General features: G+C 38.0%; 1 protein-coding gene across 2 annotated transcripts in view; it reads left to right on the forward strand.

Moving 5' to 3' along the window:
• The window catches only part of MEIS1 (Meis homeobox 1), a 126,492-nt gene that overhangs the window by 27,601 nt on the left and 72,650 nt on the right, over positions 1-26,241 (forward strand). For both annotated transcript variants that reach the window (XM_063077952.1, XM_063077953.1), the window contains exon 7: positions 893-1,004. In XM_063077952.1, the coding sequence (XP_062934022.1) occupies positions 893-1,004 (112 nt within the window). The remainder of the gene's footprint in view (positions 1-892; positions 1,005-26,241) is intronic.

Consider the following 26,241-nt stretch of genomic DNA (forward strand, 5'->3'; position numbering starts at 1 on the left):
CCCACTAATAATCTTGAAGATAAATATCACTTCCTAGCCAAGAATTAGTTTTTTATTTTGCATCATTCCTACTGTGCAGGATGACCAGTGACTCACGAGGTTGTTTTTGAAAGCTAGCACTAAAAGCTAATTAAAATCTTTTCTGGTGATAGAGGGAGATTTGGGAGAAGTGTCGTCATGATTGTTTTCCCCAAGAATTTAATTTACAGCCAGTTTTTCCTATCTGAATGTTATTTTCAAATGCACCCAGTGATAAGAAGCAACATCTGTTTTCCGTTCAATAGTACAAGAAGGCTCGGCATGGGGCTGAGTGTACACGGTCCATGTGAATCTATTGTTATTCTCATTTCTTTTTTGTCCCCGTGCCTGGTCCATTTGCCATGTACCATCCGGCAAACAGCTGACACATACTAGCTATTATGGACCCAGGCCTAATTGTGAGGTCTTAAAAGCTCTGCCATGTTTGTCTTCTAGGATGAATCAGAGGCCTCTATAAACTGCAGTGTTATAGACCACCACTCTCATTTTGCATTTCTAGAGCAGCAGACTGTTGTGCCAGAGGGTTTGTTGATGTTAAAAATATAGTCAGAATCAAGTGGCAGCATTTTTTTCCCTTCTTTGCCTGGAATGTTTTTGTTTTCCTTGGTAATAAAGCATGCAATTACTTACAGAATAACTATGTGTAGATATTATTTTAGCTTGGAAGCAGAAATGGGCAAATGTTAAATATGCCAATGCAGCTCTGCGCTGGAACCATTTTTGAAGGGGGCTGGAAAAGATGGCCTGGTTGTCCACACTCACCATCCACTGCTTTGCCATTAAGCAATGGGCTCATTCTCAACAAGTGTTAACAGACAGCTCTTATTTGGATTTCTGATTTGTGCCCCCACAGCCCTCTTGGAACAGAGATCATGATGACACAGCATCTACCCGTTCAGGAGGAACCCCAGGCCCTTCCAGTGGTGGCCACACGTCACACAGTGGGGATAACAGCAGTGAGCAAGGTAGGAGAGATATTCTCATTCTCTTTTGGTACTTGTTTCGTTTTTAAGGGTGGACAAATCAGAAATGTCTAGTTAGTTACTGTTTATACAATTTTTCCTAGAACATAAACCCCATATAATTTGAGAATCAGCTCATCTTATTCACTGACCCTTTTCTTCTTCTGTGTCATTCCAGCTGCCTAATTGCCTGTCACCTGGCCACCTCCATAAAACAGGGTCATTGAATTGACTGAGGGCAAGATTAGAGAAGTAGATTAGAAGTTTCAATGTGCATACATAGTATGCCACTAACACCCTGCTATACAAATAAAAGGTATTATTACTACTTGCCCTTAGAGGCTTTTCAAGAGATCATGAAGAAACACCCTCTAGGGTTCCAAGTTAATGATGTCTTAAGATGCTTAGAAGGCAGTGGGTTTTATAAGCAACCCATGTTGGGTTCTCTCTCTACTTGGTTGAAGCCATTTTTCTGGTTTTACTTATCTGAATCTTTCAAGTGTTTGACTTCTTTACAAAGCCAGACTAAATGGAATTAGGAAGAATGGAGAGATACCAAATTAATTTAATTTGTGTTGTACTTTGCTCATACCTGTGTGTGTATGTGGGTATCCATGGATGTGCATGTTTGACTATAACTAGTAGGAAATAAAGTTAAAGATCAAGTCAGTCTTCAGCAAAAAGTAAATGAGCGTTCAAATGTCTTATACTGTTTTGATGGGACCCTACTGCAGTGGATTTTATGTTCAATTAATGCAATTAAAATTTAAAAGGAATTCTTTATCTAAATATAAAAAGACTGCTTTATTGAAGTTGACTCTGAGCCCGCAGTAGGTAAATACTTTAAAATTTGGTTTTATGATCATGTTTCACTGGAGTGCTGTTAGACAACAAAGGAATTTTGTTGTCTAACTTAGTTGGGCTGTAACAATTAGAATTGCAAAAAAGTCTACAATGAATTTAGCATGATTATTTTGAAAACTAAAACAGAAAAATTAATTTTTTTAGGCACATGCATGCTATTTGCACTGGGAATAACTTCTACAAATATAATTTTAAGCACTTGAGACATTTTATTGTTCAAAAAATAGTTGCTGACTTCATCACAACTATAAGCCTAGTAAAAACAGAGCCCGGAATAGTAAACTAGTTCAGAGCTGAGGCAGAAACAGGTAACCTCTGACCTCTGACTTTTACTGGAAAATGATATGCAGCATAAATCCAAGGGGCCTTTTTTCTTTCAAGTGTGTGTATGTATACGTTACGGTGTTGCTGTTCACAGTGCTATAGTTAAGGCTGTGTCAGCACTTTCAATATAAAGCCTTACTTTCATGATTCTACTTACACTATGAGTTTTCAAAAAGGTGTAAATGGAATCTAAATTCTTTTTCCTGTAGCCTCAAATTGCTACATGGAGTCACAGCCTAGCGTTTTGTTTGCTTCTTTTCTTTTCTTTTTTTTTTTTATTTTGCTTCTTTTCTATTTGTTTGCTTCTTTTTTTCATTTCTTACTTTTTAAAACTTCTATTATCTAAGTATAGGCACGTAGTTTAGCTGCTGCACTGAAGACTTGCAAACTGCTGAATAATTTTAAATTTTCTTGCATAAGTTTTCTCAAATGTAATCTGATAAGAGGATTTCAAAGGGCAAATGCCCAATACCAATTCTTCCCCTCTGACATACCATAACAAGGAATTAGGAATTTTGTATGTTTCTTTTTCCTTTAAATGTTCTCCAACGGCCTATTTCATAATGAATTTGATTGTAACCAGGTGCCATATATTCTTCACATTACTAATTTCCCACTTAGAATGTTCCTCTTTTTCTTTTTTCTCTTTATATTTTTATATTTAAGAGCACCATCTAGTGTTTTTTTTTTTTTAAAGCATTTTTACGTAAATTATCCCATTTGAATGATCTCAGTTGAACCATTTTAAAACAATCCTGGGTGGCAGATAAAGAAGGTCTAGTCCCATTTGACAGATGAAGGTATGGATAAGTCGAGTGATTTGTCCTGGTACCAGTGCAGCATCAGACCTGACATTCCAGTTTCCTGATTATGTATATAAGGGTTTTTTTTATCCTTCCCTCTTTCCTCATCTCTCCACCAGAGAACTAAAGTCAATGACTTCCCAAATAGAAACTTTCTGTGCTGATTTCCCCCTTTCCATCCCTCCCCAGCATGGTAACAGAGGTGGTGGGGGCCACCCCTTTAGTCTTTCTTGTAGGTTTTCTTTGGCAGTGAGATTTATTCCTTCTAGATGCAGAAGGATGCCTAGAAGTGTTGCTGCCACAACTTATGCACATTTCCATGCCAACCATGACCCTTCTAAACCTTTTTTTCATCCCTGAAACCTGTGGAGCTGGGTCTTTGTGCAGCCTTCGGATTAACTGTGCACAGTGGCTTTTCCATGTTTTCCCTGTCTGCCTTTCCTGGCAGGCATGGATGTGTAAGCTGTGCCAGCGTTTGGCCTGTAGCACATGTCCTAAATAGTTATTTACACAGTTTGAGTCCATTTTAGTCAACTGGGTAAATAACAGCCCTCTTCAAAAGATTTATAAATCCATAAATATGTCTTTATACATACCCAATAGACAGAAATAACTCAATCTGCCAAGAACATATCCAAAGAGGTGTTTCCCCCACAGACAGGAATAATACACATTTTAAAACTTTCTCTACTGTATTATTTGTACTGTGTTTCTTTTTCTTCATTCCTTTTCAATTTTTACCACTTCATTATGGTACCTGTGATACAAAAAGAAAGAAAGAAATCCCCTAGGCTTTGGCCCTCTGTTAAATAACCTTATCTGCAGCACAGTATAGGCATGTAACAGGCTATATAAATATATACATATATATATTAACTGAGTCCTATTCTTTTGGACTTTCAAAGTAAATAAAATAAAATTGGTCATCCAGGAAATTTGTAATTTTCTGACAGATTTCAAAATACAGTAGTAGTTCTTGGTTAGAACTCTAGCAATTAGGGGAATTTTGAGTGCCTGATAATTTGCCAGTTAGTAGCTGTTGTGATTGAGAAAATAGTTTTAGTACAAATTTTTACCTAGGCATAAAAAATGAGAACAAAATCTAATCCTGAGCATTCTAAAGAGAGTATATATAAGGTCTATAATTAGCAAAATACTAAAGATATTATTTTTCAGGGATTTAATGTTTTTTCATGATTCGCATAATATATCTTTCCCCCAGCTAATATTATTTATCATGACAACTCTACCTATGATGGCTTCTTTCATTTAATATTAACACTCATGGCGCCTTGCAAGAAATTAAGTCTTCGATAGTGAAGCCTCTTTAAGTTGGGAGAAAAAGGGAGAGCCTCACATCTGTGTTTGGTTGGGGATTCTGCTGTTGTTGGTATGACATTGGTAATGTGTACTGTTTAACTTCCTCTAATTATTTTCAAAGATATTAGATTGAATTCTTATTTTATCCCTGTCAATGATTGCTATTTTCGCATTTCGCAGGAGAAGAAAGTAATAGCTCAGAAATATTGAAGAGTGAATAGCTGTCAGAGTTGGCTCTAAGATGTTGACTTTGTAACTACTTTAAGACAGGGTGTTTTGGGGATTCCCAAGTTGTGTCTCATCATATGTGGTGCCCACTGGCAGATAAGTATGTCTCTCATGTGTCTTTTTTATCCTACTGTGCGTGGCTGCCCTCCTGACCATAATCAGAGCCTGCTGCAGGAAGCGTGTGGCTTAGAGGGGGACAACATCAAACACATCGGGTCTCTTACCCCGAGACGTGTCCTCCCTTCCAGGAGGGCCTCCACAGCCACTCTGTGCCTTGTAAGTGGCTCTAGCTATGAATGCCCACATTTTGAATTTGGGGATGTCTCCCTTTTTGATTCAAAGTCAAGAGAGCTGAATAAATGATAGTAATAAAATAATTAGACTATTAAGAGCTGTTAGTCAATACAGGTATTTCTACCCCGTTGCTTTGTGAGTGAGCTCACGGAGGCTCGGAGAGGCAATGGGCTTGCCGGAGGCCACATACTGGTTGGTGGTCCAGTTGGGATTTGGACCCATACACTGTGACTCTATAGCCCATGCTCCTAACTACCAGGTTTTATTTGATATGGTACTTTAGTGTGGCTTAGGACAGGAAAAACAGATCATTGGACAGACATTCCTTCTGTTACCAATTCTACAACTCTTTTTCCTGCCGTCTTTACTGGGCCTGGTGCTGTGCTCTGTATGGTGACATAACTATGAATAACACAGAATCAGCCTTAGACTCAGGAGGGCAGACCCTCTGCTGGGGAGTGAGAACCTAGTTGTGCGTGCTAAGTAGAATGATGATTGAGGTATTTACAAAGGGAGCATGATGATTGATATGATTAATTTGTATTATGTATTAAGAGCCTGTATCATTTCAGTCATTCAAAGAGTTATTGAATTGAGAATAGGCACATAGAAAACAAGTAAGGATATTCATCTTGCAGAACATTTCCCACTTAAAGCTCATCTTATTTTCCTCTTTTGTGAGGATAAAGAAAAAGTATTATTTTTATGTCAAAATTTGATATAAAACATTTCAACCCTAAAGAACTTTAATGGTTGCTGGAAACTCTAAAACCCACTTGGGAACTTCTCCTTTTGGGGCCAGGACTCAGATCAACAATAGTACCACCAAAAAAAGAAAAAGCAGCATGTTTCTTTAAAGAGGAATAATTGAAAAGCACTGCTATTTCTTTCTAATAACGTATCAGTAGTTACAATGCCTCCCACTGCCCCATCCCCCTCCACTCCAGCTTTTGTATGAGTTCAGGCAACCTATAGGCAGAAGGCAATTCCATTTATTATTGAGGGGAATCTCAAGGCAGTTGCTGCAGACCTGTGAAGCCAGCAGGCAGAGCTGCCTGGGAGGGGGTGGGGGGTGACGGGAGAGGGAGGTGGGGAAGGGCCACATTATGTTCCAGATGACTGAGCAACGATTTATATACCAGCTCGCCTTTTTACATGAAGAAGAAAAGTAATAACAGCCTAAACCCAGGCATTTGAAACAGTCAGCTGTCTGATGAATAATGGGATAGGTGGGAAGGAGCTCTCTGATTGGATGTCTTAATGAGCACATTTCGCGCAGAGTTTGGGCTGCTGTTCCCCTTGACCTTTGCCCTTTATTGACCAAACTGACACTTCATTTTTCACATACTTCCAATTATGGCTCGGCTTAAGTGTTGCCCTCCCTCCTTTATTTCTTTCCTATGGACAACTTGAGAGTGGTTGAGGCCACAGAAGATATTTTAATTTGAAAAACTACCGTGGCAACTCAGGTTTAGGATGTAATCTGAAACTGCTGTCCGTTTGCAGTTTTTCAGATGAAAACACAAAGTTAATACTGATTGTTTAGAAACAGTTTTCTTTCCTTTTCTTTTTTTTAATTTCTAATGGATTTTAACAACAAAATGTTTAAAATAACCTAAGAACCTTGAAAATGAAGGAAAATGGTTTAAAAATGGTTCTTTTTGTTTTCTTTTGTTTTATTTGTCTGTTGGTCAGAGTGACTTGAAAGATCACTACTTGTGCCCACTTGCCTCTTAAGCCTTGCACCTCTCCAGGGACTTCTTCTATTTCAATGACACTCTAATGTATTTTGACTAATCTACTTTTGAGAGAAAAGTAAAATATAATTGTGATCATAGGCCTTAGCCCTTGGACCATTGCAGCCTGTGTGTTACTTTATTATATTTAATGTTGGACTGCAAATTAAAGTGTGGCCTTTGCATGCGGTGGCAGGCAGAAAAGGAAAATGATTTCCTGGTGGGAAAAGTCAGGTGTAAAAAAAGAAAGGGGAAGTTATTATATTCCACAAATCCCCGTTATCAAAAGGTCCATATTGTTAACTTATCAAACATGTTGAATTAGATGTATAGATAGAGAATTGGTTTCCCAAGAACACCCTGTAATAGACTCACCATTCCTTTTATCAACTCATCCAATGTGAGTAACACTTTTCTGTTCTCCATTTGCTTGACTTGTAGCATCATGAAAGCAAGTCATCTTAAAGAAAAATAACTTCATCATCTAAAAGTAGTAACTGTATATTTAGGGGCATGAACTCAGCCATAAGCATTTTCAAAGAAAGTGCATATTCTCACTATTAGGCAATATCACTAGTAAACTTGAGGTCATTGTTTTTCATTTTAAATGAACCAAAAAAATGCATTTGAAGTTATTTACAGCCAAATAGATTTTCCTCTAATGCTGAAGTATTTGTCTCAAAAGTGGATGAAGTGTTACCTACTTTATTATGTAGCCCTCTGGCATATCCATGGCATATTTTTACTATAATATGGTAATAAAAGAATATGTAAAAGACAGACAGAGGTTCTGTCTTTTTCTGTAAGGTGACCTCTGTTACTAAGTAACTGCTTTACTTATGAGCTTATTAAAAACTCAAAAAATGAGCTTTTCATACTTCACAGGCATTGATGTGAAAATGAGCCGTCCTGTGAGTAGTTTTCTTGATCATTTTTAGAACAATTGATTAGCCAAAGAGCTCCTGTCATTAGTTGACATTGACTGATAGCAATTTGTCACGAGCTCTGAAGGTCAGCTAGACAGTTGGAGTTTCAGCTTGTCTTTGATTGACCTTTACTGATTCTATCCTCATGTGATTGGGTTTGAATAAGTCTGACCCTCAATTGGAAAAGACAGGACATTAGTCAACAGGGTCATTTCTTATATTTTCTGTTGATTGCTCATTTTTATTTATGTGTGAACTCATGGTCTGGATTTCTTATTAAATTTGGTACGCTCGTTTTTGAAACTTGAAAGTGTGATATTTATTAAGTGTGGCCTCACACTCGCAATTGTGTTTTCCCTTTGGTTTGCATTTAACAGTAGACTTGACATATGATGTTACAGACTTTGCTTCTCACACTGGCCGTTGTTACCTGTGTGGGTACTGGAGTTTTATTGTAAGTGATGGATTGAAATTTTGTTGTTAGTATTGTTTTTTTTTTTTTTTTTTTAAAAACACCAACTCCAGTGTGACTTGTAGAACTTCTAAAATTACACACCAGTTCTTTGACTTCCCTAGAATTAATTACTTTTGTCTCCTAAGAATCAAATAATATTTTAATAAATAAAAATTGAGTGGTAAAGAATTATATGAATAATGATGTTATGTCAATTCATCATTTAACTCTGCAGCCAGAGGCATGAGAACTTTTTTCAAAGGTGTCTTCTTTTCAGCTTCACTCAGTCTGCTGCAAATGAGAGAAAGCTCTCCTGGCTAGAAGAGCATTAGCCTTTCAGTGAGAGTGGAATATATTTTCTATTGTAGTGAACCTGACAGTTAATCGTCCATAATACTCAGTTTTTTCTTACCAAAACTGTATTTTCCAAAAATTCATCACATTTAGAATACTATATTCCACACTCATTTTAATGACATGGATTTTATTGCTTTATGTAAATAATATAAATGAAATGGCGATCTTACCTTCAAAAACCCAGGTCTTAATTTGTAATTATTTGATTCAGTTCCTGTATAAGGCCTTTCTTTTTTCCTATTCTCTCTTACCTTTCCTTCCTCTTTCGCTTCCATATTGGGTTTTAAACTATAAGCAATAACTTGTTTTTCAGGTCAGCAATCCCAGGCATTCCAGGGCCACCACACACAGCCTGGCACAGCTTAAACATGTGTTTCAGTTTCTACCTTAGAAAATAAATGAGGAGAGAATCCATTGTCCCCAAGCAGTGGATTCTTCACACAGTGTCATTCTTGGCAAGGCAGAAGTGAAGGAGTTAATTTTAGGGAAACATCCATTTAACATAGCCCAGGGAGATAAAAAGAGTTTTGAATTATAATCTCTTCTGCAGATGAGTGAAAGCATTATCATGACTTGTATTTGGGGGGGGGGGAATATAAATTTATACATTCTAGTCAAGTCATCAAAAATGGATTCAGCACTTACTGTGTGTCAGGTGCTCTGTAGGAGGCTATAAAAACAAGCAGGTCATCGTGCTTGCCCTCAGGAAGTTTGTGTGTGCTACCAAGAGCATCAGGCATATGTAAGCAAAATATTCATTTGATACTGAGTATTCTCAGGGAGCTATGAATGTATTTATTTCATCACATACCAATGACCCACACATGGTGAACTCTGTGTTCAGGGCTTCTGGCTGAAATAGAAGGTGGTGGATATTTGGTTTAAATTGAAGAGGGACACCTTTACCTTGGGCCTCTGACTTCCACAGAGGTCAGCATCTACAAGGCCCTGTGAGACCAATACTTAGATCCCTAGCCTACCAGGGCCCTGTTGCAGGGGTAACATGCTATCTTAGGAGGATGCTTTCATATCCTATGCCCTTCCCAGAAGCAGACATGATTCCATCCTCTGGGATGTGATATTTAGCTCTGTCCTGAATTTATCTCTCTCCCCCATGAATGCTAGTACTAATTAAGGATTATAGTAGAGGTTTTGGCTGTTGGCCTAGCAAAAACTAACCCAAACAGTAAAATGTATGCCAAGCATTTTCCTTAAAAAGAGGTAGGCGTTGTCTACCTCTTGTATTGATTGGTCCCAGAAGTATAGTTGGTACACTTGGGTTTTGCTCAGGAGTTTGGCTTTGTGGATGAGTTCAGTCTTGCAGCTAATTTTCCATAATAACTTAACCTAAAAGCATTCTATTCGATTAGTACAATTAGATTTGGCTTTCTCCCATTTACCAATATCAACCCATATTCATTCCATCCTAGACATAGCTTATTTTATTTACTAACAAAAATGAAAGAAGTAGATATTTATTTTATTTGTTTCCATATCAGGAGAAAAAGAGTGCACAGCTTTACATGGCAAATCTTAAATTCTCTTCACAGTCATATATGTTTAAGGAAGAGGGAATTGAAGAGTTGAAGGCAGAAAATATTGAATTTTCCAATGGAGTGGTTGCTAGATTATTAGCATTTGATCAATGCTACCTCTTTAGCAATTTCATTTGTTTTAGTTTTAATCTTTCCTTGAATGCCCCTATCACAATGAACCTATGACAGCAAGGACAGGTATCACCTTAACACCATTTTATACTTTAATACCTTGTGAGAAAAAGAATGTATTGAATTTTTAAGTTCATATACAAATCCTCCCTCTCATTCTAAGTAAAGGTTTAAGGAAATTAACAAAGTATATAGTACACAATAGGATACAGATAAGTAGATAAAAAAATTAGAATGGAAGGAATATAAACAAGAAGCCAGTCATAAGGGTAGTGCAGAACAATATGAATTATAAGAATATGTGCAATTGCTAGAAGTAGTCAGTCAATTTGGCTGTGAGCTTCCTAGCAGCCAAAATGAAGAGTGAAATAGCTTTATTACAAGATTTACAGCATCCATGGAAGTTGCTCAGAAGAATATTTCTGACTGGCATTAATATCTGAAAGAAACTCTCCTCCTGTCCTCACACAGGGAGTCCAGTGAAATGGCACAGACAGACATGTTCAACAGCATCTGCAGGACACCTCTTACGTTCCCCTCAGCTCCTAGCACCAAGCTGCAGATATAATAAGTACTGATAAATATTTGATTGGTTGACTTGGCTAGAATATGTGGGATTATATTCAGCCCATTCTTACTTTTAACTTTTTGGTATTTAAGCTAGTCTTGGTTTCCATGGTTGAAACAGATAACAGCCTGTTTTAATATGAGCCAAGGTGCTGATTATTTTGTGACATCATGAGGCTTTTTTCCACTTGTTGGTCACTTTCTTCTGAACTTTTCATTGTGGGTCAGCTCCAGTGTCCCGTTTTTTCTTTCTCTACCTTGGTTAGAATGCTCTTGTCACTCTGGTTATTGTCCCCTGAAACAGGGTTAATGGAGCCAGAAGGATTCAGATAAATGATGGTTAAAATAGAGATGCTGAAGGGATGAGCTAGGCAGCCAGAATGGAGAGATTCAGGGGCCACAGTCTTCAAAAATGAAAGTTCCAAGGGAATATGATTTCAGCCTATAAAATTGGAGGCTGCTGGGTGTCATGAATATGTGGTTTACCACATCCCAACACCAAGAACATCCCCTTAGGTAAAAGGAACATATTTAATTCAAATTAAAGGTCTTGCTTGATGTCGTAGATTTTAAGCTTATGAGAGGAACACTTCTAATGGTAGAGTAGGTAAAAACAGAGATAGTCCCATTCATTAATTTAAAGAGTATGAACTGAATGTCTACTGCATACCAGCCAGACCACAAAGGATATGTCATCTTAAGGAATTTGGAGTTTGTTTAGGAGGCAATAGGGAGTCATTGAAAACGTTAGAGTCGTGGCATGGTCAGATTTGGTGAGGGAGGAATCAGTACAGAGGAAGACTGGAGTCAGAACTATTGTTATTTAGAAATGTTGAGGGTCTGAACTAGGGCAGAGGGAAGAGACTGGAGAGAAAGCTTTTGAGGAGGAAGAGTGGGCCACATTGAGAGACTGTGTGGGCATGGGGGCAGTGGGGTGTGGAAGGGTCTGGGATGATGCCAGCTTTCAGAATACTGGCGTAGGGACTGCAGTCTGTCGGCGTGCTCATTGCTCTCTTCTTCAGTGCAGACTCACCTCTCTAGATATGGGAAACTTGCAGCTGGTCATTGATGACTGTGGCTTTTCCCCACACCGTGGGTGGGCAGCAGTGACACTCTTCCCACCCCTCCCTGAGGGTGGCTCACAGAAGTGCCGCTACTACTCTGTCTCTGCTGCTCTGCCTTCCCTCAGAAAGGGCCCTGGCTCCATGGGGACCAGGGGCCGGGTGGAAAGGAAGAGGCCAGCCGAGCTATCACGGGAATTTGGTGACTCATTTCATCAGTTTACTGCTCTGAAAATGAGGTGACTTCCCCCTTTGCCTGACAACTGATTGATGAACATTTCCTGAGTATTTGCGGAGTGGATGTTTTGCTTCACGGGGCTTCATGTTTACCGATTCCCAGTGGATTCAAATCCTGGTGTGCTCCAGCCTTTTCCACTCCCAGCTGCTGCTTTTTCTTTTTATGTAGAATCTTCAAATTACCTGCCCAGGACTTAGTAAAATTCCAGGATTAGAAATAGTACACTCTTGTGCCTGCTCATACAACTCTGGTTTCATCGACTTTTTGTCAGAATGCTAAAGAATAAAGGATACTTACTTTTTTTTATATTGAAACAGTATGTATTTGACTAACAATACTATCACCTGGTACTTATATGTCTACATAGAAGGTATTCTTTAAAATAGCACACTTCATTTTGTGTGTGTAGAAATTTTCTGTGTTGTTTTTAGGTTTTACTTTCTTTGCCAAGATGTGGGTCTGTGTATTTTTAGAATAATTGTCCTTTACTTTGTTTCCAGATGTCCTAATGCTTCTGATAGAAAAGTAAGCTTTGGAAAACATTATTTGCTCACTAAATGATGGCATGTTAATAAAAGCTACATAGCAAGAAGGGGAAGCATTGCTTTTAGGCTCCAGGAATATTCCTTAGGCTCATTTTTCACAATTAAGGTGGCGGCAATAGGTTTGTGTTACAGGAATGAGAGTCATTGTCTTAGATACTAGCCCTATTCCTTGGGTTTAATTTTCATATTTCAAATGGAGGAAGTAGGTATAACACATCTTATTTTGCAGCTGGAACAGATTCTATTTTTAATCCGTAAGTTGAATATGGCATGGAGCCAGGTGCTGCCCGGATCCAAACGCATAACTCCTGTTGATATCAGTGAGCTTCATGACGGATTGGAAAGAACTATGTGATCTTTATTCCAAATATCTATCTGACACTTTAGAGTTACACATGCTAAACAAATTCTAGCACTTTTCAAGTTAAAACGAAATGTTTTTTAATGTAGCAACCATGCTGGCTTAAAGGAATAATGCAACAATTCCAAATACACACACACACACATAACCGTAGAATTGGTTTACAGGCAGAGAGAGGCAACTGGGCTCAGGAACCTGGCTGGCATAGTGAAGAGCACGGCTGTACTGAGCTACACAAAATTGCCTTTCAGTAGAAAAGATAAGAAGAAAAAGGCTTTTCTTTGGATGGTACTCTGCTCATTGGGGTACGCATTATTTTTTGTAATTCTAGCAAGAGCCCTCTTGTACTTCCTCCTTCTTATTATCCCAGTGGTGGGAATGGTATGGCAATATTTATTTGGAATTGACTGCTGTTTGCATCTATAAATAAATGTAGTCAAATCATAATTGTTATAACAGGATTGTTTGATTACCTGGCAATGGCCTTGTGCCGAGATAGCTTTTGGATCACCTGCTCATTGGGAACGTTTGACAGACCTCATGTTTATTACCCAATTGAATGTCAGTAGCAATTGCGGCTAAAGATAAACAAAAATGCAAGTACTTGTTGACCTTGACTTTTTTCCACAAGAGATTGGACTTGATGGCTCTATTGCAGTTGAGCTGATAAGGGTTATAAACAGTAGCTTAAGGAAAATGTTTTATTCCCAGAGGAAAATACCCTATTTACTGTGGGAAATGGCAATATACATATATACCCTTTGCCAGACTTTCTTAATTCACCTTTATTTGGGCTGTGGGAAAAGGATATGGGAAAAAAGCTTTTTATGGCTTATCGTACACTTATATAGATTGTTATAATTTGTGAATGGTGTAGTTAGTAGATTGAATATAATTTTAGAACAAGTCAATGATGTTTCTATACTTTATGAGACTTACTAATATGATTTCTTTTGAATCTATCATATTCATATAATATTGTGTTTCAGAGATGAAGATCTTGTAAAAATGCAACAGATTTATGGGGCCAAAATGCTCTTTCAGGTTTTAATTAAAAGCATAAAAGTGTCATTGGTTAGTATGATTTCACTAGGAGCAAAGAGAGAGAAAACTGACCCCGCGAATATTTACATGGGACACTCCAAAAGCGTATTGGGGGACACGGCAATCAGCACTTTTCTTTGGGCACAAAGTCTTAAGTTTCAGATTTGAATCGAGAAATGCTGGGCTATTAAGGATTCCCCATTTCTTGGTAAGGCATTAAGCCTCAGTGACCTGCCCTATTTGCTCTTAAAAATCCCACTGCATTTTCCTTTTGAGGAGAGGTGATTTGGCTCAATGCCACTGGCTCCAACTTTTGCTCTTAAAATGTTGTTTTGATGTATAGTGTAGTGATGGCTGAATTGATTTCTGTGCATAAATGGTGGCCTAGATTCTTGCCCTGTGGAAATCCATAAAATTAAGAACTCTGGGTTCCTGGAGTGATAAGAGGTAAGCAAATGATTAGGTATGCATGCAGGAGAAAAAATTGAGATGCTCATAGAATGGAAATAAGGGTCTATATAATTTGCAAGTTTAATGTAAATGTAAGCCACTAATACAACTAATAATTTAATGCTAATATGTGAGGGTAGGTAGATGTAATTCTAATCATTTTGTAGTTGGTGTGTTCTCAAAGAGTTCTGAGCAAAAATGTACTGTATTGAAATGTTTCCCTGGCTACCCAGGATGAAAATACGGTCTGCCAACAGCTGTGGCCCTTATGAAATCTCTGGGATATTAATGACCCCAATTTCTCTCTAGATAGAAGTTTGAGACAGTTCAAGATAGCAGAATCTAAGCCAGAGTTTCTTGCTAGGAGGTTTGGAACACTGGGATATTATAGGATTTATTCAATAGATATACAAGCTGAGATCTAGCCCAATATGCCCTTTTAAGTAGTCACTAGTGTTATTCAATAATACAGAATATATTTGTTGTAAGAAAATTTGACCTTTCAGTTTAATTTTCAAAGTATAGATTTCCTTCTGTAGATATCTCAGACAAGTTTTGGATACATTTTTTTGTGAGAATACCACCTTTGAGTGAAATTTTAAAATGTAAGTAAAGAAAGTCATACCATATGCAATCAAAGGGGAATTCCTTGCTGTCTTTAGAAAGCAACAAATGAGAAGCGTTCCACTCTCCCCCGTCTTCTTTCCTAAGCCCTATTTCTTTACCTGTGAATTTCTTTTGAGAATGACTGCTTGCTGACCTCCACTTTTCTATGAAACTTTTGTGAAGAACAATGGAAATCCTTGCAATGACAGATGCCTTTGCAGATTATTACGATGTCCATTACTGGCGAATTAAATTAGGAAGAGTTTATTTCTGACATGGCACATACTCTTCCCTGCAATGGGAAGACCATAACCTAGAATCTTTGTAAAAAGCACACCCTCAGGATTATTGGTGATTCTCTGGTTGATACATTAGAATGAGCAGAGGCAAGTCTGCTGCCTGGGGTATCCTTGTCCCCAGCAGTGGGAGGGCACCCAGGGCTCACACCTCAGGCTCCTCTCTGCTGTATGAGGCTGGAAGGTGAGAGGTGGATATCCTACGTTCTTTCTAGTAGTCACTGAAGGATGTGGCAAGGACATGAATTGTTGGTGGCTGGCTCTCTCTCCTGGCACTAGGAAAGACTTCTACATTTATCTGCATTTTTCTGAGCACCAGTTGCTATGTAGCCACCTCCCAGGCCACTTTGTGGGAAAGCTTTCTTTACGGCGGATGACGTGGCATTTCTTGTCACTTCCTCAAATTCCTTCCCATTGCCTATCAGCATTGCTGTGGACTTATCTGGGTTGAGCTTCAGCCAGCGAGCGCTAATCCAGGTTCCTATTTCAGAAGAGTAAGATGACAGCAATGACGCTGCCGTTTCTTTGCTTGTGACCTGGGATGCTGGGGGGAAGGAGCAGAGAACAGAGGGGACAAGAGATGGGGGCCATTGGCTTGATTTTCAAGTCTGGTGCCTTGAGTGTCCTTTTTATTCCCATCAGCCCTTCCTTCTCCATAAGGCTGACAATATTATTTATTTGGTGTGTAGTTGAATGTAACTTTTCCAACTCTAACTAAAGAAATCAGCGGCAGGTATCTGAGCTTGGTTTTATTCCTTCCACTGAGTTTGGCCCTGAGGAAGTCTGATGAATTGGGATTTAGCAGATCAGAGGCATGTGGCTCTTTTGTTCTGATCTTCCACTATTTAACAAATATTTATTGAGCACCTACCATGTGCCAGATACAATGTTAGGGGATGGGAAAATCCTCAAACAAATAACTATTTTTCCATGTTTTCAGTTTATGGATGTCCCCTGCATTAGTGTGTGAGCCTTATACCATCATTCTTATGGCAGGGGAGATACTTGTGTCTCTATTTTACAGGAGAGAATTACCTAAGGTCCAACAGGTGTAAGTGGGAGAACAACAGGAACTCAATTAGGTTTTACAACTCCAACACCTTTCTTTTGTACCAGGTTATGAAGTAACCTAGTAACTGATATCTTCTTGGTCCATTTCTTTCTGAAATGTGTCCATCAGCTCTCTCTCTCATTAGAAAGAGAGAAGAGAGAAATTAGGAAGTATCTTTAGAAGGAAGTAATCAGGCACTGCTTAGCATTATATTTCATTCATTCATTTGTCCATTCATTCAGAGAGTACCTCTTATATTCTGGGCATGTGCTAAGTCCCGAGACTACAAAGACCAATCCCTGCCCTCAAGCAATTTCTAGTCCAGTGTTTCTCCCTTGACCCCTAAATTAAGAAATGTCTGGAACAAACATATTTCCTGATGCTGTTCTCTTTAGGAGTTACTTACTGTCCAGTAATTTTCAGGCAAGAGGGATTCCAGCGTATGATCAGAACTGAAGAACAATCTTCCAATGGTCTCCCCTCATGGAAAACAAGCTTGTAATACATCAGATTTCTGCATGAGATGGTTTAACTTCTTTGGGCAGAGGAACAGTCTAAACTCACCTATATAATGGGGGTAATATTACTACCTCCTTACAGGATTGTTAAGAACCTTAGGCACATTAATATGTAAATAGAGACTAGCACCTGGCGGGTGCTAAGCATGATGCATGTGTTGGCTTTGGCCATCATCATCATCATCATCTACCTTGTTTTTCTCTGTGGGAAAGAGGGACTGTTCAGGAGTGCTGCTCATTTCCATCGATGAGTGATGGCGTAACAAGAAATTGAGAATCTTGTACTGTTCCCAAATGTGTCCTCATTTTACAGTGGAGATTACTTGTCTGCCCCTTTGTGTCTGGACAGAGGGCATTCTAATTTGATGGGCCACTGAGATTTCCCTTCATACAGATCTCCCTTGTACTGTCGTTCACTCTCAAATGTCCCCTAAGTCTGTCACTTTTACCTGAGGAGACAATGATGAGGAAGTAAATAATTAAGAAGGGATATAGACTGGCACAATTCTTAGCACAAGGCGACTGGTCCACAGGATTCCTTTTAAACAACTGCCTGCATTCCTTTTACACCACATTTTAAAGTGTCCTATGAGAAAAGGAAGTTTGTGGTATCAGTTAAGGTGACATGTTGAATGGCGTACCTCTTTTTGACAGTCAGATTGGGGTAAGGTTGAGTGTTCTCAGGGGTCCTAGTTGGAATTTCCTCACAGGAGCCAAGATAGGATGGGGAATGTATTTGCCAACAACGTTTCTTTTCACATCTTTGGTCTCATCACAATCATCTTTGGTCTTTGATGAAGCTATTGGGCAATATCAGGCCTTTGAGTTTCAGGATGCCCATGATATTGGTAAATTTTAAGATACAAGAAGACAATCCTTAGTATTACAGATAAACCTTACCCAATATTATATATATCTTAAGGACTGAGATCATATATATCTTAAAGACTAATTGTTTATAGCAGTTTTAGTTGGCAAAATAAGGTTCAAATATCCCTTGCTTATTAACAGTGAATAAGTAAGTTTGATTCTGGGAGGTTTTATGGGGAGGCAAAACCAAATTTATAGTGAGGGGTTTTTTTAAATTTATTCATAGCAGGTCAAGTTTACTACTTCTTTCACCTACAGAATCACTGGTGGTACTCATTGCCCACTTTCCCTCTCCCCCACCCCATTATTTAAGTCTCTTCTTGTTCTTTATACGAACAGTGTTGTGGCCTAGTTATGATGAGAGCATAGAATCCATTTTTTATTTGGACTATTTTAATTTCTTTTTCTGTCCATTCTCTCATGATACAGTAATGTGCTTGAATTTTTGGTATTAGCTGCAAGCTTATCCCTTTTCAAGGGAGTATAGGTGGCTTCTTAACAATCAAACTTTATCTCCTTCCTTTTATTATTACTATTTTTATTTTTTAAAGACCATTGTTTATTCTTATATTAAATTAAATTATTATTTTTTTTGTTTATTGAAACATAATTGATTGTGCATATCTGCGGGGTACAGTGTTGAATATCAGTACCAGTGTACAATATATGATGCTCAAATCAGGATAATTAGTATATTCAACATTACACAATGTAATCACTTTTTGTGTTCCTTTACCCCCACCTCTCCCCCTTTCCCACCTCTGGTGGAGCTCAGTTCTGTTCTCCCCTTTTGAAAGTTCAATGAATTGTCATGATTGTATATCTTTCTTTTTTATTTATTTGTTTATTTTTTTAGCTCCCACTTATGAGTGAAGAAATGCGGTATTTTTCTTTCTGTGCCTGGCTTATTTCACTTAATATAATTTATCTAAGTTCATCCAGTTGATTCTTTTTTATGGCAAAATAGTATTCCATTGTGTATATATACCACAATTTCCTTATTGTGCAACGATGGACATTTAGGTTGATTCCAGCTCTTGGCTATTGTAAATAGAGCTGTGATAAGTAAACATGGGAGTGCAGGTATCCCTTCAGTATGATGATTTCCACTCCGTTAGGTACTTAATTTTAGAATTGCTGGATCATATGGCAGTTTTATCTGTAGTTGTCTGAGGAACCTCTATACTGTTTTCTATAATGGCTGCACCAATTTATAGTCCCACCAACAGTGTTAGGAGGGTTCCCCTTTATCTGCATCCTCACCAGCATTTGTTATTCTCTGTCTTTTTGATAAAGTCTAACTGGGCTGAGGTGATACCTCAATGTGGTTTTGATTTGAATTTCCCTGATGCTGAATGATGTTGAGCATTTTTCATGTGTCTGTTGGCCTTTTGTATGTCTTTCTTTGAGAATTGCTTATTCAGCTCTTTTGCCCATTTTTTATCAGGTTACTTTTTTTTTAATGTTAAGTGGTTTGAGTTCCTTGTATATTCTGGATATTAATCCCTTGTTGGATGCACAGTTTGCAAATATTTCATTACTTTTAGAATGAGGAATTTCTTATTCTTATGGTGGTGACTGTTCTGTTAAGACACCATACAGTGAAAATGTCCAGGGATCCTCACACCAAAGCCTAGGATGTTACGCAGAAAATGAAAAGTACAGGGCAAAACTTGTGGAGCATTGCATTGAGATTCTTTTCCACATATTACTTGTCACTTTCCCAATTTTTTTCTTATCAGTGTTTTCATAATACAGAAATATAGAATGGAAAGTGCAATAAACACCCATAATTCACCATTCTTTTTCAACAATTGTTAACATTTTGCCGTATTCACTTTGTCTATATACGTGGATGCACATACATGTGTGTGTATATTACTGTATGTATATTCCTGCTTAGTAAAAAAAGAATATTTAAGACTCCATAGATTTCTGAAGAGACAGATATTTCAACTATTCTTATATTCACCACCACTTATTCTGGCATCTTGAAAACAAGTGATGGAACAGAAAAATACAGCTGTGCTTGACTCTGTGTGAGGATCAGCTCATGGTGATCAATTCCTATTTTCAATTCTTACTTATATACATTTCATGCTGGGAACTTTTAAATGTCTTTCTAAGAGGCTATGTGGCAGACTTCAAAGACCACTGTCCTGGGAGTGCAGTTTCCATCCCCACTTGACAACTTACAATCCATGTACTCTAGGTTGGACAAATCACATAAACTTGCTGGGACAAAATTCCTTCTGTAAATTAAAGAAGTTTGGTTAGATTATTGAAATGTTTTCCTTCAGTTCTGAAATACTCAAAATTCTAAGAACCAAGTTGAAACTGTGCCTACAAACCTAGATAGAATGAAGAATCATCAATAAACATTTTACATGTAAATTGAAATTTGCAGAAGGGCAGTAAATTCCGCATAAGTTCATGGTCAACGAGGAGAAATTCTGAAACTAGGACTTAGCATTGGTAATAGCAATCAAAAAGTACAGATCATCCCCAATATCTGAGTTTTCTGAATATCTGGGTGTAAAGTCATATTACGAATTTGATTCTTTTTTACACAGAAACAGCTGAAAAGATCCAAATGCATATCAGCTTTTTGATTATATGTGGAATACATAGGTGCTTTATCTGGCTATTACTGAAATTTTCGAGTGATTTGCCTTTTTAAGTATTGGTATTCTGCTTTTTTCGTGTGTCCAATATACTTTATCTATGTTGGAGGAGGGGTATAGATCAGGAATGACTGGGCTAGAGAGATTAATATATGACATCAAGTGAAAGCTTGTATTAGTTAGATCACGTATGAAGTAGTTAGATCACTTTCAAAGTTTGAGGAGGGTTTTTATGTTTTTCTCCTTTGATAAAATGTATACTTCTGAGAATAATATGACTAGGTCAAATATACAATGAGATTTTGAAAAATTATTTTTCCCTTTTTCTCCTTTTAAAACTGATTTTTCTAATGATAAAAAATCAGCTTATTGTATCAGCATTTGTTTATCATCTTTAATAAGATTTAATCTGTTGATAACAAGCTGTACACATTTGTCCCAGCACACAAAAGTAATGGACATTTTAGTCTGATATTGGTCAGTAAAAATTTCAGCAAAATCTTGTTAGTATAACATGTACCTTAATAAATGGCATAAAAAGTGGGGAGGTAAAGGAAATGGAGGTGTTCTCTCTTCTGAAAGTAAATACTCATATACCACTGCTGCTTACCTGCCAGTCTTGCATTTCCTAAAGTTAATTCTTCCTAAGATTTTTTGTTTTTAACTATTTGATGAGAAGATTACACTGCTACAGGCTAACTAAAAGGGATGTATTATTTGAACCTCTTCATTGTTTTTAAAATCATTGTGCTGTAATCCTTTCAAAGAGGTAGCCAGTAGCTGCTTTCCTGTTTAATGAGTAAGCTCTTTCCATTGGCAGATCACCTTCATTTAATCCCCTGAAAGTGCATACTTAATTCTTAGCAACAATACATTTTTAGCTTCAAGGACATATTACTGAGAAAAACACTATGGTAAAGCAGTAGAAAAATAAGCCTTAGTTTTCTGAGAAGGTAATTGTGTCTTGGTTTTGGAGCCTTATAAATATCCCTCTTGGTACAATTAGCCTCTGTAAACATTTGAACTACTTTGTAGTTGAAACAGTATATATTTCAGGATGCGGATGAAGGAAGGTTTTTCAAGTTGATTCCTTATATTAGGTTTACTTTTTATTGTTGGCATTACTTTAGGGTTTTATGCATTAAAATGTGTCTGCGATTGTTAATATAATCCTTCAGCCAATTTGCTTAAATATTGGAAGCTAGCAGGATGTGGAACAGGCACAGCATTGTGGAGAATATCACCCTGGCCTGAGTCAAGTGTAGAGTGCTGCAAAAGCATTGTGCTAATTTTAGCTTACAAAGAGGATGAAGATAAACTGCCTACCGCTAGTTTGCCATATGCTATCCTGGTGATAATATTCAAGAGCAAAATATTCCGTAGAGAGTCTTATTGTTTCAGTAAGGGAAGCAAGGATAAGAGTTAAGCAAATTTCTGCTCAGTAAGTTTATAAGAAATAATGAAGTAAAACAATTCTCAAATGCAGGTAGATGAAATCTGCTAAATTTATTTTGGCTTTATTGACTTTCATGGGAGTTGACAGAATTAGTTTTGGTTTATATTTGATCCAATTTTATCTATTTTTCACATGTAAATCTTAAAAATCAATCTGAATAAATATCGATCTCTTTTAGAGAGGCAAAAATATAGTTTGGATTGCATAAAACTGCTTAAAAGACAGCATCCCTTGAAGTTCAATAAAGGAATAAAGCAATCTGTTCAACTGGTTTTAAAATAACACTTTAAAAAGCCTTTTTAAAAATGAAAAAGTCAAAATCCATTACATTTCCATATTTGGCAAATCCAACGTCTACAGTTTCACCGGAGAGTGTTTGACCTATTTATTTGTCACTGAGACCACTTCACAGTGAAGGGATTGTTAGTTCCTGCAAAACTGAGAAAAATCCAATGTGCATAGCGCATTTGCAGATGGAAACAGACTGTGTAGCCGGATTTGGAGGGTGGGTTGGCTGGAAGCTTTGTGTTAACAACTGGTGAAAAGCTTGACCTTTCCATGACCTAGGTCAAACAAACCCCCAACTCAAGAGCTCTCCTTTGACATGGATACCTGTTTGGGAAAGGGGGCCAAAAAAGGGAATGGAGATAAAATAATGTTATGGACTTGCAAACTTAACTTTTTAAAAAGTTCTAGTTAACTTGACTATTTTGGGACATGATGGCCATTTTAGAGTGTTATCAAGGACCACAAATCTGTTTGTAAGTGTCAAAGAGAAAGGGTGATAGGGAGACTTTTTTCTTTCAATGATTCAGGCAATGCATAGGTTTCCCCCTTGCCCCCACCCCCACCCCCATGCAATATGATCTGGGTTGTGATTCACAGAGTTGAATGAATGGGCTGAGCTCCACTGATGAAAACATTTGATAATGTGTAAAATAAAAGCCCTGGCAAGGAGGAGATGGCAAGGCTTCTATTGTTTGTCCCCACACTTTGTTTTTATAGGGGTTCTCACAGGAACAAATAAATTGGAGTAAATAAAAGCAAAATAGCACTGCTAGTCCATATCGGGGCTTCACACATGCTCACAAGTCAACTTTGGCAGGAAACTAGCAAAGGTCTGTTCCCTACCATTTGCGTTGCATCTTTATCTCTCCGGTTCATTGTTTGCCACTGAGTGCTTAAACCTCAACTTCCCAAGTAAAAGCTTCCTGTTGCTTGCTTTTAAATATAGTTTTGTTACAACAACAAGAACAAAAAAAAAAAAAAAAAATTAAGAAATGTATTAAGGAAGCCAACCGATGAAAAAAGGAATAAAGCAGGTTTAGTCCAATGCAATTAAAAAACTTCAGAGCTCAAAGGCAAACGTTGGTTACTCTCGCTGCAGCAGTTGTCCCCTTTTAGGTGCACAACTATGGGAATCATCTTTGTGCCTCCGTACGTGGTCAAAAGTGAAGCCCAGCAATGAAAATGTTCAATGTTTCTTACATCAGCCCTTTTGCTGTTTGGATTCACTTAAGTTTTAACTTCTCAGCATTGTTTGTGGCTAGAATTCTCTGCCCTTTCAATTGCAGGTTAGAGGAGAACCCATCTTTATTAATCTTACTTGTGCTTCAAGATCCTTTAATGTCAGTGTATTTGAAAAATGGTATTCATTCCTAAGGAAAATATGGTTCTTATTCCATCTTAATGGGTGGGGGTTACTCTGATACTTCCTGCAATTTTGGAGGAAAGTGCAGCAGTTTTCTCAAGCCTTCGATATAAACAACATTGTTTATGCTGTTTCCACTCTCCTAGTCCTCTGTTTGTGCAGGCCCTAAAACAAGTGGGTCTGTTTTGCATTTAAAAAATTAGTGTATGTTTTCAGAATCAATCTGTCAAGTTAGGCCAAGAAATGCTATCAGAACGCATGGCTGGGGGTTACCAAATTCTGGCTTTCAAAACTTACTTGACAGTCGTTTAGAACACTGGCTCTATGCTCTTGGGATGTGTGTGGCTTGGTACACTCCTGTAATTCCATAATGGAAGCAGGTGATTTGAGTCCCTCCACCCTGCTCAATGCATGATACACAAAAAGGTGCACCCAGAAAATTATTAACACCACCCAAATAGTCCTTTTCAAAGGGAATTTTCATGGTGTCAGAATGTGCACAGCATTGTGAAAGTACAGTTTATTGTAGATATTTAATAAGGAATTGGTTCTAAATTGCTAGTAGTACAGTAAATTAAAATCTAAAGAAAAGTAGCTTATTAAAATGCCAAAAGTGTGGGCCTTCAGTTACTTATTGGTGTGTGTGCCTGTACTGGTGTAAAGCAGGAAGACTCAGTTGAGGGCGGCTGGGGGGCACTGTAGCACATGCCTACTGGGGAGCCTTCACGAACACCCTCATAGCCCTACAATAACAGATGAGACAGCCACCTTGCCAGGCAGCCATAAACCTTTCAGTCTGTGTGAACTGTCACTGCCCTTACAGACACAACTCCACGTGCTCTACAGGAGTGAGAAAATAGAACAGGCCTACAGGTCATTTTGCCCCTTGAGTACAGAATGCAGACCTCCTTTGCAACTTTCTAAAGTGGGACTCTGGGTGCATGCTGAGGCCTTAATTCTCAGTGCAGCTCAGTTTGCTGCGTTCAAGGCAGTGCACACATGGTCGATAACTCTTTCACTTGGTTGCCTTCTCTACCCTGCTTTTGAGAAACTGCCTCCTGGGCAATGAAGCTAAGAAAGTTGCTGCTCTCATTTGGCTGGATCTAGCAGAAGAAGGATGTCAGGAGGACACGAAAGCTCATTCCTTTATTCAAGTCTCCAGCTGATTCTGAGCTGAGCATCCAGAGCCCCCCTCAGCTTCTTCCTGGAGACCCCTAGAGCAGAGGCCCCTGAGAACTTGTTGGTTGTTTGTGCAGATCTGGGTGTCCTATTCAGATGCCCAGGTGTTACATATAGGTGCTAGTGAAAAGTGTGGTTACACAGTGACTGTTGGTTATTTGCAGTAATCAGTTATAGAACTCTTTCTTTTGTTCTGTTTAGGAGACTGGAAGTTTGTTTCATTGCTTTCATGAGTTGCTTCTTCTTAGTTATGCTGTTGAACACATTCTCAGGCCTGTTTCTGCACCCTTACTTATGGCTTAAGTTACGTTACCATGACAATACCCTCCATCTTCATAAAGTAGAATCAGAGGAAGCTGATACTTCACTAAAGTGGGCTTTAAACTTTGGTGGTGGACTTTGGGACCATGTTGTTTGGCAGAGGTCTGTATAGCACAAACAAACATATAAACATATGATCCATGATATTAAAACTCTAAATTACATAATGCTAGTTTGTCTAGGAGATCACTTGCTATCCCTTAACACCCTAAGGCAGCTGTAATTTGCATAAATGCTGGTATTTACTTTTCCATAGTCTAATCTTGGAGGCATAAATTAGAGCTGAATCTGGGGTCAAATCCTCCCCTCATCTCCCCTGGTGCTCTCCCAATGATATAGTTAACATTTGGACAAGAATGAATATTACGATTTTGTTAGACGGAATGTAATTCATCCTCTCCCAGTTCAACATAGGGCCTTGCTGTCTTCCTAACTGTAATATTTGTACCTTAATGTATAGTTCTGTGTTGGACCCTGAGTCACCTGAAAGACTGATGGATTTAAGTCTTGTTACTACCATTATTACCATTGTAATTATTTCTTTATAAATGAATTCCCCTTTTCTACTATACCTTTAGAAAATGATCTTGCTTTTCTTTCGCCATCATATCAATAATAATAAAATAAGCCAAGAATTTATAATTGCTCTTCACATATCCTCTGTGGAGTGGTTAAATAGAATATGATGTTAATTTTCATTCATCGCACATGAACAGGAACAAAACATTTCTGACTGTTTGAATCAACCTTTTGCTGCACATTATGCCTCCTCTAACAGTAAACCACATGGTCCTCTATCATATGCTCTTTAATGTGCTTTCTAATAAATAGAGCTAGCTAAAAATACTGATGTCCTTCATTAAATGTAAAACGATCATTTTAACTGCTCCTACTCTGAGTGACCGATGCATCACTTCATCAGACCTATTTAAGCAGAGAGAGAGAGAGAGAGAGAGAGAGAGAGAGAGGATGAGTGGATCATCTGTATTTCATTTGGTGGCAATATGAGTAGAATTTAGTCTAGGAGTGATTCTTTAGCCATCTCATTGTTTCCTGAAAAAAGTATTATTATCTTCAGCATATGTAGGTGGTGATGTGATGGGCTGTACAGAAATAAAGGTTTAATCAGACTAATGAAGATCTTACTTCATTAGTTCACTTGTGACAAAAAAAGTGGCCTGATGTCAGAGGTCTTCTTAGCCTTTTCTCTCCTTTCAATCAGTTGAATCAACCAGTCAATGTTTCATATGTAATAGCTCCCCCATGTACAAATAAGGATTTAACAAGCCCCCAGAATGCATGACCAAATTCTTTGTTAAATTTTTTTATCCTGAATTCTGCATATTTTATATCTATGGAAAGAATGGAAAAAACTCAGGACAAGAAGTTTAACATTTTCTTGCAGAGAAACAAAAGCTGCTAAGGTACT

This window comes from Cynocephalus volans, chromosome 14 (genome assembly GCF_027409185.1).
Source record: "Cynocephalus volans isolate mCynVol1 chromosome 14, mCynVol1.pri, whole genome shotgun sequence".
In the NCBI taxonomy this organism is placed as follows: Eukaryota; Metazoa; Chordata; class Mammalia; order Dermoptera; family Cynocephalidae; genus Cynocephalus; species Cynocephalus volans.